Source organism: Amborella trichopoda, chromosome 13 (assembly GCF_054954075.1).
Source record: "Amborella trichopoda isolate Santa Cruz 75 chromosome 13, AtrichopodaSantaCruz75HAP2 v2.0, whole genome shotgun sequence".
In the NCBI taxonomy this organism is placed as follows: domain Eukaryota; kingdom Viridiplantae; phylum Streptophyta; class Magnoliopsida; order Amborellales; family Amborellaceae; genus Amborella; species Amborella trichopoda.
Window position 1 is genome coordinate 52464206 of NC_142348.1, and position 19593 is coordinate 52483798.

At 38.4% G+C, this 19593-nt stretch overlaps 1 protein-coding gene across 3 annotated transcripts; it reads right to left on the minus strand.

The window, feature by feature from the left end:
* Nucleotides 1–2184: 2184 nt before the first annotated feature.
* Nucleotides 2185–17516, minus strand: LOC18445819 (uncharacterized). Of its 3 annotated transcripts, none has more exons than XM_020674616.2 (3): nucleotides 17270–17495; nucleotides 16966–17084; nucleotides 2185–2499 (listed from the first exon to the last, which is right to left on the minus strand). In XM_020674616.2, exons 1-3 carry the CDS (start codon nucleotides 17401–17403, stop codon nucleotides 2480–2482), a joined length of 273 nt encoding a protein of 90 aa, XP_020530275.1. In that variant the 5' UTR covers nucleotides 17404–17495; the 3' UTR covers nucleotides 2185–2479. The 3 variants fall into 3 exon arrangements, with proteins under 3 accessions (XP_020530275.1, XP_020530273.1, XP_006856011.1); XM_020674614.2 differs by lacking the exon at nucleotides 2185–2499 and adding an exon at nucleotides 16561–16745 and having other exon boundaries at nucleotides 17270–17516; XM_006855949.4 differs by lacking the exon at nucleotides 2185–2499 and adding an exon at nucleotides 16561–16745 and having other exon boundaries at nucleotides 16966–17075; nucleotides 17270–17492.
* Nucleotides 17517–19593: the final 2077 nt, after the last annotated feature.

Consider the following 19593-nt stretch of genomic DNA (forward strand, 5'->3'; position numbering starts at 1 on the left):
TTTACAGGCAATCTCCTTGGTGGGTGATGGTCATTCAGCAGGCGATCAAACATAGCTTCAACCTCATCAAACTTTCCATTATTCGCAAGTGTCAAGCACTGCACTATAACTAATAGCATTCATCCTAAACCCTAAGTTGAGTAAAATCTCATAGCAATCCAATGATTCTTTATCCATTCTTTTTGAGAAGTACCCTTTCATCAACGTCCCATGAACTATCCCATCATCAACCTTCATATTCTGCGTCAACCCCACCATGCAATTATTATACACAATCAAATCAACCTCAATTCCCTCACTCTTATCTCAAGAACCCTACCCAACCCATCAGTATCAACCAAACCCTTTGTCAATAAGCCTGAACTAGTCCTATATGTTTCAAATGCAGTTTCAGGCATTCTGAGATCTGAATCATAACCAAAGTTTGGCACAATGGAAGCTTGCATCAAGAAGCGATTAGAGAGGGAGTCCGGGTATAAAACATGGTTTGGAGAGAGACATGGTTACAGGGGGAGATGGGGATTTTGCAATGACGAAAATAATGAGGGTTTTAGGTGAGAGATGACAGGGTTTTCAGTGAGGTTGGTCACTTGGTGAGACAATGATGCTAATGGATATGTGTCATGGGAGACACAAAGAGGAGCACTAGAGAGAGAGAGTTGGGTATGAACAATGATTTGGACAGAGACATAGTTGCAGGCAGAACGAGGGATGAGTGAGAAATGGGAATTTTGCAATGACAAAACTGATGAGGTCTTAGGTGAGAGAGGACTGTGGTTTCAAAGAGGTTAGCCACTTAGAGAGACAACAATTGAGAATGGAGGAGTTGAATCCTGCAAAATTCAAGTCCCACTTGAATTTTAGGGCTATTCTTGTTTTCTGGGACAGTGTTTTGGTCAATCAAAGATGCTAAAAGCCCATTTAAGATCAAGATTATTACAGTTTTCATAACATCCTGGAATATCAGGATATTGTGGGGTTGTCAAACATAAACAAATGTCTAGACTGTTTTTCCCAAGGAACTTTATCTTACATACATATACCATGTAGCCAAAGCTCAAAGCAAATGTAATGTCCCTCTTATTACCCATTAACACATGTTTAGCTCACCTTTACCCAATCTAAATGTAAAATTCTGGTTCCTTCACGAGTTTGCTTTGTGGTGGAATTAATGGTTATCAACAGAAATCAATCAAGATAAGGGAACTTATAGTGTTACTGAGGGTATGGCCCTTGCTAGAGTAGACTGACAGAACAAAATTCGTGCAGCCAACCCCAAATAGTTGGGATAAAGCTCTGATGATGATGTTGATGATAAACTGAAATCAATCAAGAAAATTTTAGCATTTTCTGAAAATTCTCACCTGGGATCCACTCAGGCATTATTATTAGAATGCAGCCATTCAGGAATGTGGAAGAAGATAAACCTACAACAGGTTCTCTACACTAGGATAGTGAAATTTGCACTAAGGCCACTGATCTGTGCAACTTTATTAGCATCTGATAATTCCAAGAAAATTTTAGTATTTTCTGATAATACTCATCTGGGATCCACTCAGGCATTTCTATCAGAATGCAGCCATTTAGGAATGTGGAAGAAGATAAACCTACAGCAGGTTCCCTACACAAGGATAATGAAATTTGCACTAAGGCCACTATTGATCTGCGCAACTTTATTAGCATCCGATGATTCAATTGCTCTACCTGCTGATGGCAGGTGTTACTTTCATTAAAGCACTCAAAGATCTAGCTCAGTAGTGAGGTGGGTTAAGGCCAACTTATCCATGCCAATATCAACTACTTTTATCCATACCACGACCCAAGCCCCACAACTATGCTTTGGTAAAGTTACTTGGCAAAGATTACAAGAGCACATGCATGTAACCGTACCACTGTTTTTCTTTTATCATGACCAAAGTTGAAAAGATAACATAGTAGTTACCTAAAGAACGAAAATGTAGTCATAGTATGCTTTGTTGACCTATATATGAATCAACAGACAAATACATAAACACAAACACACAATCATGCATCCAAGCATCAGACAAATGTGTCATCCTTGCAACAAAATATTCATCAAACAGATGTACAGCCAAAATTTCAAAAAGAACGACCAAATAGCAAATACACATCTCATTAGGGTCTTCTAATATTCTTCGAAACTGGAGTCATCGTACTCAAATATTATGAGAAAAATAGACTTTATTCCCATGGAAACCATGAAAAATTCTGCAACACTCGAAATATGACATGAGAAGTTCACATAAAATGATAGTTGTTAGAGACAAACATAAACATAATCCTTGAACAGTGGGGTGGTCTTCCTAGTCACATGATGACCCGAACAGGAAGTATTACCGAACACAATTTTATCTTTAGTACATCCCAAAATTTCCTAAACTCAAAATTTTTTGCCTCAATGTCATAAATTTCGAAAGGGAAAGGGATTCACTGCACACAGCACAGCCAGCTAAACTTGTCACAATGGTGTTGCAAGTCCTATAACATAAAGAAACAAGGTAAGTAAATTGTATCAACCACAAACAAAACAAAAATTGTATCAATCTCTAAACTCAGCTTGTCAAATAACCCTTCCAGGCTAGAAGTACCAATATTTGGACAGGAAGAGATTGAACTGCATAATAAGAATCAACATACAGCAGGGGAAAGCTAAGATGTGAAGGAAAAAAAATCGGTATAATACTTAACGTAATAATAATCTAAACAAACTGATGGCTTATAATAGAGTGGCTTATAACAGAGATTGGAGAATTAGGGCATGTGATAGCAAACAAATCATAAATGTGAATTTGCCCAACTTGCTGCAGGAGTCGTATAAAGCTAAAATGTATCATTCAAATCACATACCTCGGCTGTTGGCCGATGATACATTAGAATTAACATTGCCAATCATCCATTAGTGAATTTTAATACGACTACACTTGAGCAAATTTAGAATGCCATGTAAGCCTGGATGTCGGGAAATGTGAATTTTTGCGTGTAAAATTCAACCCATAGCAATACTACTAGGGCATAAGCAAGACTTCATTAGTTACAATAAACAACAACAAATGACATGTGCTTGCTTAACAACTAATAAGACCATGTAAACCTTTCAAGATTACAAAAAAGACAATATGGCAGTTCGTTTAAAACTTGAGGAGAAATAAAGTATGAGACAAGCATAGTTCTAACTTCCAAGTCTCAGGGAAATATTTGTAATCACTTGGGGGTAGGAGGGGTGTTCAGAGATCACCAGGGAAACACTCTGGTGTCTTTTTCCAAACACATAGGTCAGGCTGATTCACAGCTCGCTGAATCGATGGCTCTGCTCACGGGTCTCAAGCTTTTCGATCCTGATTGGGGCCAACCCCTGCTTGTGGAAGGGGGCATGCACAATATAGTTTCTTGGGCTGCTGGTCAACTTACCACTCCCTAGTACATCGCCCCTATTTTTGATGAGATCTCTCACCTCTGCAGGGCTACAGTTGTCTCATGGATGCAAATTTGGAGGCAATCAAACGGCCTGGCGGACCACCTAGCTAAGGAGGGAGCGATCGCACAAGTCATGGCCACTCTTTAGTTCTGGGGCTCCTTATTTCCCAGCCACGACTTCTTTTTGCCTTTTGAGATTGTCTTTGCAACACCAGTTTCTGCCTGCTGTTGTACTTTCGCTGTTAAGGCTTCTGTTTGTGTGCTAAGGGCTCTGTTACTAGACCCCATTTTTTGCACAGAACCTCTTCTCAGAGGTTAACCCATTTTTTGGCTGAGTGGCCCGGCTTGTGGGCCCTCTCCTTGAACTCTTGTATCTCTTTTCCCCCTTAATTCAATGTTAACTTTATCAAAAAATAAAAAAAATAATGTTCTCTTCTGAAATTCCAATCAGGTCCACTGCACATTCAAGGAACCTGGAGGATCTTCTACACCAGAGTTCCAACAAAGCTAGAATTCACTGGAATGACTTTCTTATAGATCCAAAGCTCCAGCAAAGAGATTGAACCAACAAGTCAAGGGCTAATAAACCTAATCTGGATTCCCATATGGAGACATGATAGAAAACATACCAAAAGCCCCAAATAGGTTGGGCTGGCACCAAGCAATGATACAAAACCATATGTTTGTGTTTTGCAAATGTGTAAGAAGATCACCAAAAATACGACAGATTTTATGTTATGACTTTATCCAAAACTTAATTTCAAACTTCCATAAATATGGATTATTTAGATTTTCCTTTTTTTTGGATAATTGTTGATTAGAAATCCTTTTGTTGCGAACATTCACTCAAGGGATGATATGGTCCAGTCTCAATGATTCAGTTGCAATGGCTTTAGCCCCCTAAAATGACCAACACAAGTGAACCCGTAGCACATTAACGACATACGAAAACGGTAAAACCTAAGGGCATGTTTGGGTTTACTGCAGTAAACTGCTCTACTTGCTGCTATGGGCATGTTTGGGTTTACTGCAGTAAACTGCTCTACTTGCTGCTATGGCAAAACGGCATTTCTCTAGTTTTACCCTTAATAGCTAAAGCAATAATTACCATATAAGCAGGGCTGACATTTTGCAGATATTGGCTCCAACCCAAACACCTAAACATGTGGGGCCAGCATATAGAGTCACACAGTTTTCTATATCTTCATGGTAAGAAGCTCCTATGATATGGAAACACTACTACTATCAGATCTGAAATTTCACAAGGATCCAATCATACAAAATGCAGAAATAGGGAGTTTGGTTTGATTGGCTATGTTACCAGTTTTAATAGAACTGCTAATCCTCACTTATCTTTTTGATAATTACAAACTTCCTCAATAATGAACATCTAAGGGTTGAGACCATTATATATCAAAGGATGACTATGCATATAACTAAGATACTCATTAGAGTACAACAATGGCATATAAACACAGCTCAACAATTAAATTGTCTCAAGACACCAGGTCTCTCTCTCTTTGATGATATTGTTTCCTTACATTAATGGTATTATTTTATTACTATTACTACTATCGATAATCCATAATGAAGGACAGATTGAGGAAGATGTTGCTCATAGAATTAGAGCTAAATAGACAAAGTGGAGATGAGCTTCAGGAGTCTTATGTGATCATCGCCCTGACTGTCTAGGCGACTGGGTGGCCATCTAAGCGGACGCCTAGATACCTGCACGGACCCCTGGGGGAAGGAGGAGGAAGGGATTGAGGTGGGGAGGCATATGTTTTGTGTGTGTGATTATGTAAATATAGTGTGTGTGTGTGCGTATGTGCACATGTATCTCTGAATATATAGCGTGTGTGTGTATCAGTGAGTGCGTGTGTGCATGCGAGGCATTGCATGAAATACTTAAGGATCATCTTCTTTTTTTCTTATCTTATATGTGTAGTTTAAGAGAGATGGAACATGTGGATTGTGAGATAGAGGTATGGAGTACTTGGAGTATGTTCTTCTTTTTATTCTTCTAATATGTCTCGCACAAGAGAGAGAGAGAGAGAGAGAGAGAGAGAGAGAGAGAGAATCGGTGACAAAGAGGGACCTCGCATCTAGCACTTGCAGGTCATCTTCTTCTTATATGTAAAGAGAGAGCATATGGGACCATTGTGTCTTTGTGTAGGTATGTGTGTGTGGATGAGAGAGAGGCCTCGCATTGAACGATTGGAGGTCATCTTATATGTAGAGAGAGCAAATGAGCCCATTAGAGAAAGCAAGAAATAGAGAGAGAGAGAGAGAGGCTTAGATAAGCCTTAACTTTTTTCTTTTTCTTTAATGTGGCTTTCATTTTATTTATTTTTAAGGGGGAGGCAGGCACTAGGATGGTGCCCAAACCCACCAAGGCGTCCGCCATGAGCCCGCCTAGCGGGTGCCTTGGACATGCCCGCCTAGATCCACCTACCTAGGCGGATTGGTTACCAAGCCGCCTAAGTGGCCGATTTTTCACCTTGGCTGAGAAGAAGATGTTGAGATGGATGAGTAGCAAGACAAGGACACTAGCCTCGTCATGTGCAATGTCAACCTAGAACAACACCGGTAAGGAGATCTGATTTGGTTCAAGTGGAAGGCTCTAAAAGAGCAAGTGGAAGTCCCCAATAGACGTGGAAGGAAGTCGTGAGAAAAGATATTGTGCCCTGACTAAGGGTATGGCTTTTGAATAGGTGGAATGGTAGTACAAGATTCGTGTAGCCAACCCCAAATAGTTGGGATAAAGCTCAACGCTCAAATGATGACGATGATTATTCTTCCTCCCCATCCTTCTCCTCCTCCTCCTCCTACTATTACTAGTACTACTATTATTGTTATTACTTGTGCTATTATTGTTGTTGTCGTCGTCGTTGTGGGAGCCAGCTAGCCTCGCCTAGGCAAACCCAAGCCCACCCCTATCAAACTGAAAAGTTATGTAATAAGGAACCCTCAGGACTTAATACTAAGATGTGGTCCCGTGTGGTTTTTTTGAAAATCATTTGAATCACTACTTGATTCAAGCCTTAAATTCAGTTATGTTAACGAGTCTTAAATTTAGGCCCAACGCAGCCCAGCCCATTTTTAGCCCTAGTTATTATTATTTATGATCGAGACCAATAGTCTTTTTTTTCTTTTTTAGTGAAAAGGACTTATTTACTACAATATAAAGATTCAGTAAACTTTCTAAGTAAGCATAATAGTTTCTACCATCTCAGCCCCTTAAATTTTCCTTCTTTTGGGAATATAGTGTGCATATATTTTGTCCTTATTTTTCTCTTTAAGTTTTTTTTAGTATAAATTATTATTTCAAGTTTTTATTTGTTTATTACATCATTCAAAAAGACCAGAAATGTGTAGCCTGTGGGAAGCAAGCCTAAGCTTGGATGCCAAAAAGGCCAGAAATGTGTAGCCTATGGGAAGTAAGTCTACACTTGGTGGCTGGCTTGTGTATCCTATGAAGAATAAGCATACACTAGCGCTACCTAGCCTTACTTAATTAAAAAGGCCAGAAATGTGTAGCCTATGGGAAGCAAGCCTACGTTTGAAGGCCAAAAAGGCCAAAAATGCGTAGCCTATGGGAAGCAAGTCTACATTTGGAGGCTGGCTTGTGCAGCCTATGAAGAATAATAATACACTACCGCTACCTAGCCTTTGCACCTTTTTTCTTTTAATATGAGCTTTACTTCACTAAAAATGTGTATAATGTACTAGTGTGGTTCATTTACAAAAAATTCTTCTTAGAACATCGATAACAAGATTGTATCGATCTAATTTCTACAGAATCAATCACCAAAGTACTCTTCGTGATACCCTCTCTATCCAAATCAGCAACCTCATTGGATTCCCTCCATGAGTGAAGGAAGGAAACCCTAACATTCCTAATAATCTCAAAATTTTCTTGGAATATATCTTTCCAATTAGTTTCTGGGCATCTCAGACTAATGAGTAGTGATGGCCTCTGCTTCATTTAGATCAAAGCTGCCTAAAGGCCCCGAGTATGTATTAAGAATCCTCGCATTATGGTCCCTAATCACTCATCCAACCCCCACTAGCATTCCCTACAGCACTACCATCGAAGTTCAAATTCATAGTACCTTCCCCTTGTGGCAGCCATCTAACTTGGCAAGTAATGCACGGCTATCAGCATATAACTACTGTTTGCCATTATTTCCCCAAAAATCTACTCCCTGCCATTGACTCTTGAGGTCAATATAGGAGAACCCCAAAATGTTCCTTGTGAGTGCCTACGGTATGATCACTGCTTTTATTTTGTCTCTCAACCATGCTAACACATGGTGCACATTTGTAAAACATCTCCTCCTTTCCATCCAAGTGGATCAAAATATGGCTAAGATGCTCCACCTCCATAAATTTGCCCTAGTTTCAGTAGGTTTACAGTGGATAATTGTTTTCACAGGCCTCAAACCGCATCAGGCATTACGCATCCCAAATCAAATCAATGTGAATAACCAAAAATATCCATTATCTAGAATACAATAGCCACCACACAACGGAAAAAAAGGCAGTTCAGTCATTGTGTCTCTTTTGCACATTATGTATATATTCTGGTATAGGGAAAGTGATCTAGAACAGAGAGAAAAGAGAGAGAAATAGCTCACAATCAGGTGGAAAATAAGGGATTTCAACTGTGAGTCAAAGACAATGGGCTGAAACTAACAAAGCCTAGCTTCGATGGCTTGTAAGAGGGTCCAAGGACTCCTCAAAATGGAAACTACGTTCCCAGGGTAAAGTCTTTTAATAGACTTGGCTTGGCTTCTAAGTCTTAACTTTCCTAGGATCATTAATGGACTCTACCCCTTCCCAAGTAATAGTTTTGATCGATGAGACCCGAAGTGGCATCAATACAAAGTTAGAACTTTGGAAGGATTTTCTAGAATCTAAGGCCCCATTTGGTTCCCTGGAAATGGATATCCTGGCGAGATGCATCTTCTGGGATTGGTATCTCCTGGAATTCGCATCTTCTATGATATAGGTGTTTGTTGTTTGGATAGCATCTAGTAAGAAATATGGAAGATGCATGTCCACTGTTGGGATTGCCTGAAAGATGTGTTTCCAAGAAAATATATAATATAATATTATATAAGATTATCGTATTATATTATACACTAATTATTGTATATAATATCTTATACTATAATATTACATATCTATCATCATCATCATTATCATAGCCTTTTCCCAATTACTTGGGTTCAGCTATTATATATCTATTGTAATATACAAATTACTTATATATGTAATTTATAATGAACTACAATCATAATATATAATTACTACATATAATTATTACACGTAATTAAAGTTAATTATATGTATTTTTTTTAAATTAATATATATATATATATATATCAAAATATTATATTATAATATTGTATTATATTTTATAATATTATAGATATTATTATTCAGTACATCAATTACATATCTATTATGATATACAAATTCCTCATATGTATAACAATAATACAAAATTTATATTATAAAAATGTATTATATATTTTATAATGTGGGTGTCTCTACTACACGGTTGATGATTTGCTCCTTTTCTTCTGTCGTTGTTCTTTGTCCCTCAAGTGTGACCTTATTCTTCTATCTTACGATCTGCCGCTAAAATCTGGTGAAAGTTACGCAGGTCATAATTACCTCTTCCTCATGACCAGAGGAAGTTATGCTTTTGGTGGGGTCCTGCTGTTGCTGCAGATGTGAGGCCTTGCATATTCGTTCAATTCTTATTTTTTGTTATATATCTATTATAATATACAAATTATTTATATGTAACTATTTGTACTCATTTTTTATGCACCCAACCCCCATGCAAATAACAGAGGAAACGGTTGCAACTGTGGCTCTTAGACACCAAATACACCCAAAAAGTCACGGAAGCACGTGCTTAATAAAGTCTGTATCTTGATGAGCCCTAATATAACCTCATTTTGGCCCAAGAAATAGCACCAAGGTGGGTCCTATTACCCCAAAGATGCTCCCCAAAGTTCAGCCCGATCGAGCGTGGCAACAACAAGAAACGATGAGATAAAGGAGCATGTACAGTACGGTTGTATGGGTGGACAACAAAAAGGATACAGTAACACTCCTAAAATATGACCTCAAATGGCATCCAAACCGTCATGGATGACTTCAGAAGGCCGGAAACCCCCTAACCCTCAAATTTCATGCCAAACGGAACTTCCTAGGCTCTACTTTCTAAAAAAAGGATGCTTCTATACTATTTAGGATTTTAGAGCTTATATTAGTTTACCAAATATAGTAAAATATTACAACACTTCCTCAAAATTGGGCAAATTTTGTGCCTTTGGATTTTACAATCCACAAGTAAGATCGAGCTGAAATTTGGACATGTCGTGCTCGTAGGTATAGGCCTTGGACGTGATCATCACAGTCGGTTAAAGAGAAATTCGTAAGTTTTAAAGCTCATGCAAAAACCAATGCGTGTGACCTCTTCACGCTTTTTGCCCGGAACTCGACATCCGATCATCAACTCGAGCTCAAATTTGATGAATCCTGATTCAAATACCTTCACAATGACAAGGAAAACCACGATCAGGGTTCGGATCGTGGTCATTCGAGGTTCGCAAATGAGCACAAATTTAGATGTAGCAGAATTTTGGGTTTCTAACAACTTGCTGGAGCCATAACTTGGTCGATCTGAGGTCTTTTCACGCACTTCTTGGTTAAAAATGATCGTGATAAGGTCCCTTCGATTTCCACTGAAAAATCCCCAATAAACCCGACAGTCCCGAAGCAATTGATTGAAGAGTATCAAAGAAGATTTGCATGAAAACTATATAACCCAAAACTACCAAAAACTCCACCAAATCGTCATGGCTCCATGCAAAACATATATTAAAATGGTCGTGGTGGAACGATCTACATTTTCCTAGTGATAGTTCGCTTGTTCTGATGCCAGAAGCCAAAAGCAAGGTCCCATACCATGTGGATGGTAAGAGGCCCTCTTTGAGGGACCTACTCACCAGTTTTGAATATTGATCTTTCCTTTTTTTGGTCAATTTTTTCATTTACCCTAATTTTGTTGTATTTTCATCCTTTTTCTTTTTCACACAATACTCTAAGGTTTTGAGCATTCACCCTTGTTTAAGGGGGAGCTCTATATAAACCTAATCAATCATGTAACTAAAAAAGACTCTTTTTTATTTGTGATTAATGAAATTCTATCACCTTAAAAAAAGAGAGTTTCTTGCCCTTACCCTGAACCTAGGTTAACCACCCCCTAGTTAGCTTAACGCAATCCTAACCTACCTTGGTTAAGTCTCTACCCTTGACCCGTGGTTACCCAAACCCTAATCAATAAACACACCCCCATACCTTCCCATACACCATATCTCATACACCACCATACTCCACATTCCATACTCTACCATACTTCGTACCCTATACCCTATCATACCCCCTATTCCAACCTAACCGAATTAGCTTAGGTTAGCCCTTAAGGAGGCTCTTCCAAAGCGGTGCTCGGGTGGGCTTAGACACGTTAGACCCCATCAACAGACTCCTCAGGGTGCTTCAGCCAACCACTAAGCACCTGTACTTTTGTGGTCCATACCCCTCACAGGGGAGTTGCTGTCGAAATTCTGCCAAATTCCGGTCAACCCCTCTTCATCCCTACACACCTACACCCCGAACTGTTCCAACTCGCACAACCCCAACCTACTTGACCTACATGCCCCAACCTACTTGACCTACATGCCCCAACCTACCCTTGTCTGCTCATTTGACCCATTCAAGCTCACACCCCCCCCTAGCTTTTCCTAGCCCACCCTCACACCAAATTCAACCTACTTGAACCCGCCTCAACCCATTCAACCCATTCCAACCCAACCTAACTCAAACCAATTAGGACCCACCTGAGTTCATCTTAGCTCACGACCAATCCCAACCAACCCAAACCAACTCAAACCAGACCAAGCCTATACCTAGGTCTCTCACAAACCAAACTGCAACAATTACATAGGCTCATCAACAATCACAAGCGCACGAACCATAGACCCTAGTGCAGTAGGACATGCGAAGGAGTGGAATCAAACCACGATCCAAGCTAGCGGGTATATATGGTGTAGGTCAGGCTCTACTCATGTTGCGGCGCTTGGCTCATAAGGCTCATCTAAGGACAACCACAAGCACTTGGCTCACAAGGCTCGTCTGGGGTGCTTGGTTCATAAGACCCACCCTTTTTAGGAGACTCTCCGAGACTCATATACTCTCGTGCCCCACCGACCGACAGACATAGGAAGGCTTTCCGCGGCGATTATAAGCAAGGATCTAAGAGCTCTTTTGCACAAAAGTTCCCTCATCTTTCAAGGTGATAGAATTTCATTAATCACAAAGCAAAAAAAGGCATCCTTAGTTACATGAGTAATGGGCTTTATAAAGAGCTCCCCCTTAAACAAGGGCAGATGCTCAAAACCTTAGAAATTTGTGTGAACAAGAAAAACGATGAAAAATATGACAAAATTCGGGTAAATGGAAAAATTTGACCAAAAAGAAAATGAACAATGTCCAAAATCTTGCCATATTTTCTCCCCTCTCCCTGCTCTACTCCCGCTTACTACCTTTCTTCTCTTCTTTTCAAATCTCGCCCCTCCTAAATCCTTTTTTTTTTGCTTTCTTTCCTCCTTCCCCCTCTCCTCCCCTTCCTCTTCTTACCCCTTCTCTTTTTTTGCTCTCGTCTGCTTCTGAGTCTCTTTCTCACTTCTCTCTCCTTCATATGTTTGTGCGTACTCTTTGTCTCTTTCTACTTTTTTTCCCCTCCTCATCTCAGTTTCTCTCATTCTCTACCTCACCCCTGTTGAAAGGCTAAACTCCAATCTCTCATTTCTCTCTCCTTCATCTGTTTGTGCGTACTCCATGCTTTTTTCTACACTCTTTCTCCTCATCCCTTTCTCTCTCTTTTCTCTACCTCACCCTTGTTAAAACACCGAACTGATGTTGTCGATAGTCCCTCAAATCTATGCAACCCCTCTTCCCCCCTATGCCGTCTCTCACGGCAAACATCTCTGTTGTGTTGAACTTCTGTTGCTAAGGATTGATGCCACTCAAGATCAGGCGACACTGCACATCAAACTGACAACTTACAGAATCCAAACTTCCATTCTGAATTCCAACTACTATCTGGTCAACCATACATAGATTTTCCTTCCACTTTACCCACCATCATTCCTAGAGTTCGTTGGTCTTCAGAGGCATTAAGTACCAAGCTAGTCAACAGAAGACCCCCCTTCACACCTTTGGTTTTACTTTGTGTTTTTTGGTTTTTTACTTACTTTGTAAAAGATTTTATACTAAGTTTATTTACTTCCTCTTCCCTCTTCTCCCCCCTCCCCCCCAATCTTCGTTGTTCACCAATTTGGCATTCCATACACTTCTTAGTTGTTGTAGTTTGAGCACCCAGCTAGTGGGATGCCATCTGTAGATTAATCATTTTGTTAATACTTTACCACTTATACAAAGTTAACAATTCTCAAAAGAAAAAAACGATGTCCAAAATTGACGATTAGGTCCTTCAAAGAGGGTATCTTCTCATCCACATGGTAGGGCCTTGTTTTCAGCTTCTCCGGCGCCAAAATGGGCAATTTATCATCAAGAAAACATAGATCGTTCTGCCACGATCGTTTTGATATATGTTTTGCATAGAACCATAAGGATTTGGTAAAGTTTTTTATAGTGTTGAATTTTATGGTTTTTACGTAAATCTTCATTGATACTCTTCAATCGATTGTTTCGGAAATGTCAAGTTTATTGGGGACTTTTTGGTGGCAAATCGAAGGAAACCTTGTCATGATCATTGAACCTATAAGTAGGAGAAAAGATCTTTGATCGTCGAAGTTATGGCTACACCTAAATTTGTGTCATCCTCCCGAACCCAAGTCGTGATTTTTCTTATGTCATTTTGAAGGTATTCAAATTACAATCAAAATGCACCAAATTTGAGCTCGAGTTGATGGTCGGATATCAAGTTACGAGGCAAAAAGCGCGAAGTGGTCACGTAAACTGGTTTTTGCATGAGCTTCAAGACTTGTGGAATTCTCTCTATGATTTCTTTCAATTCGACCGATGATCACATGCAAGGCCTACACCAAAAGAACATGCTTGTCAAGGAACACAACATATCCAAATTTCAGCTCGATCCAACTTGCGGATTGTGAGATCCAAAGGCGCAAAGTTTGCTAATTTTGAGGAAGTGTGACAGGATTTTACTATATTTGGTAACTGGTATAAGCTATAAAATTTTGAATAGTATAGAAGCATCCATTTTTTGGAAAATAGGGCCTAAGAAGGTCCGTTTGGAGTGAAATTTGGGGTCTAGGGGTTTCCCAAAATTCTAATTCATCCATGACGGTCTGGAGGCCATTTGAGGTCAAATTTTAGGAGTTTTACTATATCCTTTCTCTTCTCCATCCGTGGTGTACGGTACTCCTTTATCTCACGACCGATCAAGCTAAAATTTGGGGTGCATCTTTGAGGTAATAGGGTATTTATTATGCACGTGCTTCTGTGACTTTTTAGGCGTATTTGGCGTTCAAGAGATACAGTTGCAACCATCTCCTCTATTATTCGCATCATCGCATGCGGGGCAGGTGCATCAAAATGCATAAAAACAGCATATAATTAATTATGTTTATAATTCAAAAGTAATGGGGTCGATTGACAGGTCTAACAATGATAAAATCGTTGTCCCAATCTAATGATATAGAGAAAAAGCTAGAGTTGCCATCATTGTTAAAAAAAGCGAACCGCCCACATTGTTAAAAAAAGCGGACCGCCCAACGCCTAGGTGGTCCAAAAGGCCTACGCGCATCGCCTAGGCCTAAGCGGCCAAACTAAGCGGTAGTCCCTAGGTGGCCACTTAGGGGGTACAGAACTCGCCTAGACGGGCAGCCTGTGTCCCGCCTAGGGGTGGAAATTTTTTTGTTTTTCGTTGTATTGATTTTTTTTTGTTTTTAAGTTTTGTATTGATTTTTTTAAAAACATAAAAGGTTTTAAGGATGGCTTTTAGGTTCATTTGAATCCTAAACCCACAAGAACACATTTTAGAGAGAAAGAAACCCCAAGAAAACTAAATTTTGTGACTTTCATTGGATCGAAGTGTTTATCAAAATTACGAAAAATGGATCAAAGCATCACCCAGGTAGATTTGATTTAGTTTTAGAGTTTTATAATCCTATTAGAGGGTGTTTTTTATTATTTTAGCACCAGAAAACATCTCAGAAGTGGGAGTTTGGAGCTCGAGCAATCAAAGTAAGTGCAAAACTTTATTTTTTAGATTGTTATTTTGAGATGTCTTCTTCAAGATCTAATCGAAGTAGAGATCCGGGTTGGAAATATAGATATAACCCAAATCCAAATGACAAAAATTGCATTAGATGCAATTTTTGTGAAAAATATACAAAAAGGGGCATAAACCTGTTTAAAAACATCTTGCCGGTATTAAAGGGGATGTTGGCCCTTGTAAAAATATTCTTGAAGCTATCAGATAGGAGATTAAGCAATATATGAGTTATGTAAAACAAAAACAGGAAAAAAATCCTTGTCATTTGAATAGATCTATTTTTACTATTTCTAGAAGAAGTTATCCGGGTTGGAAGTATGGTTATAACCCAAATCCAAACAATAAAAATTGTATAAGGTATAATTTTTGTCAAAAATATACCAATGGGGGTATTAACCGATTCAAGAAAAACCTTGCTGAAATTAAAAGGAATGTTGCTTCTTATAAAAAGGTTCCTGAAGCTATTCAAAATGAGATTAGACAACTTATGAATTTAAAAGAACCAGAAGCTGATGAAAATGAGCATTGTTCTATGAAAATATCTTCTCCAGATTCTTCTAGAAGAGGTGATCCGGGTTGAAAGTATGGTTATAACCCGAATCCAAATGACAAAAATCGTATTAAATGTAATTGTGGAAAGGATACTAATGGGGGCATTTACCGGTTTTAAAAACACCTTGCCGGTATTAAGGAGGATGTTGCCCCGTATAAAAATGTTCCTGAAGCTACCAGGGAGGAAATTATACAATATTTGAGTTCAGAGAAGCACAGAAAGATAGAAAATGGTAGAGCAGCCAAGACTCCTAAGGGCCTCATCTGCACATACTAGTAAGAGGGAGGTAGAAGAAGAGGAGGAGGAAGAGGCAGATTCAGAAGAAACACAGGAGGACGAGTGTTATATTGAAGACGGAGATGACTCTGATGATGATGGCCCCGAATCTAATACATATGATGAAGCTTACCCTATTTCTTCTGATGATGATTGAAGACTCTTGGTGTTGAGTGTTGACTGTTGTGTTGAGTGTTGACTATTATGTCCTAGACTGTATATTTTCATAATTTATGTATATTTTCTTTTTCTTATTTTTAGTTTCTACTTTCTAGTTTCCAGTTCTACTATAATCTACAGTGTATCAGACTATTCGTGTATGCTTGTATGGTTTTATTGTTTTAGCATTGTATGAAAATATGGATTATAGTCTTATGGATTATCAAAATTCTCTTTTGGACTTTTTTAATTGGGATTATGGTCTTATAGATTATCAAAATTCTTATGGATTATGATCTTAGGGATTATCAAAATTCTTATGGACTAATCATTATCAGTCATCTTTTTTTTTTTTCCAACTGGGCAGCCCAGGTTCTTAGCTCCCGCCTAGGCATTGGGCGGCCTGGACCCCCATGGCCGCCTGGGTGCCGCCTAACGCTTTTTGAAATACTGGTTGCCAGGCACAAAAATTGCAACCACACACACCCAAGTTTGACAACCAAAGTTTTGAAAACAGAAATTGATAAGATTTCCATAACTTAATTCTCAATAAATCGACCTCACCTACTAAGATAGGTAGCTTTTGTCAATGAATTGAGAATTTGAGATGATGACCCAAAAGCAGGTTTCCTGGTTTCTAGGATCATTGGTAAACCTAGACATGATAACCTTGATTACTTTACTCTTAAAATCAAGCTGGAGTTTTGTCATGCAAATGACATTTTTACAATGGAAATTTATCGGAATGCATTAAGCAATGGAAGCCAAATGAACATCAAGTCAATCGCAAAGATAAAAAGAAAACCATCATAGGGAACTTGTATTCATCCAACTTAAAGAGACATAATATAGTGTCTTAAAGTAACATATTATAGTTCAAATACTTGCATATGATGCCAGCCCTTCATTTTATCCTATCCATTATAGGGAACTTGTATTCGTCTCACTTCTCAACCAAATTCTCCAAAACCCCATGATCTTCATAAAACAGAAAAAATCAAAGCTTAGAGTATGATGCGCTTGTGCTATGGTGCTATGGAGCCCATTTTCATGAATACTAGGAATAGTCAAGAAAACGAGCAACTAGGGCGCCATGAAAAACAATAAAATACACTACCACCAAAGAGATTGGCAAAGAAATGAAAGCAAGAAATACATTAAAAAGGCCAGAAGAAAAATAGAGCAATGAAGAAAAAACCTTGAGAGAGCAAACTCCAACAATTGGAGTTAACGGAGAGCATGGATTTGAGGCAAGCAGAAGCAATGGCACTGTGAAGGGGAATCAAAGACTCTGCGCACCCCATCAACCTACAAACACTGCCAGTCATCAACAAATCCACACATTCAACTCAACAAAAACTCAAAAAAATTAGGGTTTATCATTGATCATCGCACCACCAACTCATAAACAACTCAGGAACTTAGTGTTTCAGCGAGATAAGGTATCAGTAACTCAAAAACTGGGTTTCCAGTGGGAAAGGTACTGAAAAGAGTGAGTTTACCTGGGTAATGAAGGAGGTCGCATGACGGAAGAACGCGTAGTCTTGCCGCGCAAGGCTTTGGAAGGATAAGAGCGGGGTGCGAGCCGCGTCGCCGCCATGGCCAAAGACCTGCAAAATGAGGGCGACGAAGCCATGTTTATGTGGGACTGGCAGGAGCAACACAGTTTAAATAAGGTCAAAAGAAGTTTTCAATGCGTGAAGTGCCCAGTTATCATAAAATCTTTTTTTTGCCTAATTTTTGCAGGAGGAAGTTTATATAAGGCTGAGGCCCTAAACAACCAAATTATGGGGCGTCTCAAAAATTACTAGAAGATGATGTTTCGATAGCCCAAAAATCCTGAAATCGATCATCTTGACTTTAAGATATGAGATGGTTTACAATGAGACCACTTACCTGGTCACAATTCCTTACAGTCATTTTATATGAAATTTGATAGCTGGGATGTGTCATAAACTTCGGGAATATTTCTTTTGAAGTTTGAGCTTTATCAATAGAATAATTGTTGCCACCCAATTTCACATCTAATGGTCAAGATTAAATTGTTCACCTTGTATCAAAGCTAAATGGTGTTATTCTATACTTTCTCTTAAGATATATGAACATGAGAAAACATGAATTTCAAGTCTTGGAAATATTGTGTCTTATAATGCATTTTCTGGACCGAAGTGTTCATACACTCAATCTATGCAAATTTTGGAGTTTTAAAATTTATGATTAGTGATAAAAATAAATTTTGGGGGGAATCACCAAGATTTATAGTATTGAAACAACATCGATACTATTTGAAGGTGCGCCTTACATTGATTGTTTAGGGCCTCAACTTATACAAACCACACTCATTTTTATATTTTATGTTTCTCTTCTTCTTTTTTCTTTTTTCCTTTTTCTTTGAGCACGTACACTATGCTTCCACGACAACATATTGTATATCTACTCCCTTGCTTACAACACCTATTTTGGAAATTTTAGTCTAAACTTTTGAGAACCACATGAAAATTACTGAATGATTACTTGTAAAAGAAAAAAATTTGGATTTTAACTTTTGAAACACTTAGATATATCAATTAGAAAACTAGACAACATCCGTTCAATCTTGAGGCATTAGTGTTTTTTTTAGTATATAGAGAGACAATTTCTGATTTTTTTTAACTAAGATCATTGTGAGGTTGTAGAGATTACATCCCTAAAATTTGAGATCCAAACATTATCCTTAGGATGTGTTTTGCCCAAAGGAGTAAATGGATAGTATACTCCCGAGGAGTACAAATATTTTATTTTATGTTTTTTTTGGTAGAATAGGAAACAAATTATATAAGATTGCAATCTTGTATGTTTCATTAATATATATCGATCATTTTAATTGGATGATATGGATTTGATATTACCTTAAAAGATATGTTCTTTTATAACATTGTTTTAAAAGATTTGTCAAATCTACACCGCTCACTTTCAAAATAGATGATATCGAGCATTGCAACATCAAAAAAAGTATACAATGAGACTATTTATCTTTGGTACAAGGTCGTCACAATTAATCTTGATCATTGGATGTGAAATTAGATGGCTACATTTATTTCATTGACCAAGCTCAAAGTTCAAAAAAAAATTTCTCAAATTTTATGACACACCCAAGCTTTTAGAAATCACATCGAATGGTAATACATAATTGTGACCCCCTTATATAAATGATCTCATTGCATACAATCCCAATAAATAAAGCATGGCAACGTTACTTCTAGAGGTGAGGTTGATGCTTTATACAAATACACCAATAACATAATGCCCCACGTTGGACCTTCAAAATAAGAGGTGGCATTAATTTCGGATCGAAGATTCAAATAATTTCTTATTTTGACTTTAGGCATCCACTATCCAAATTCAAATTTGTTTGTGGCAACTTGAATATTTTTTTTTACAGTGACTTCGGAACCTTGAAAGTCTGATGCGACAAGATTCCAAACCTTAAAGTTATGAAATTAGGGACCATCAAGCTGACTACCTCGAACAATCAAAGCCCGAACTGCTCTCTGGAACTCCAGAGACCACTTCATACCTAAAAAATCTAAAGATCACTTAAAGGTCTAAAGTCACAACTTTTTGTGACAAATGGACATGAATGTAGAAAACAAAAATCCAGAAATATTATTTATGTAAATTCGAAAGAAGAAAAAAGAAAACCCCAGGCCTCAATAATTCTATGCTCTCGATTTCCTCTCCTGGTTAGATGATGCAATAGGCTGGGCCCTGGCCTTTGGCCTTGGCCTAGTTGTGGATGGATGGCCCAGGCCCAGGCCCAGACTGACCCAAACAAGTCATAGGCTCC

What these genes read in the sequence shown, in the direction of transcription:
- LOC18445819 (XM_020674614.2), bottom strand. Translation starts at nt 17,403, where the DNA reads ATGGCTTCGTCGCCCTCATTTTGCAGGTCTTTGGCCATGGCGGCGACG. An exon ending in CGACCTCCTTCATTACCCAG is followed by an intron (nt 17,085 to 17,269) that starts GTAAACTCACTC and finishes GATGACTGGCAG; the next exon opens with TGTTTGTAGGTTGATGGGGT. An exon ending in TTGGAGTTTGCTCTCTCAAG is followed by an intron (nt 16,746 to 16,965) that starts GTTTTTTCTTCA and finishes TGTTTTATGAAG; the next exon opens with ATCATGGGGTTTTGGAGAAT.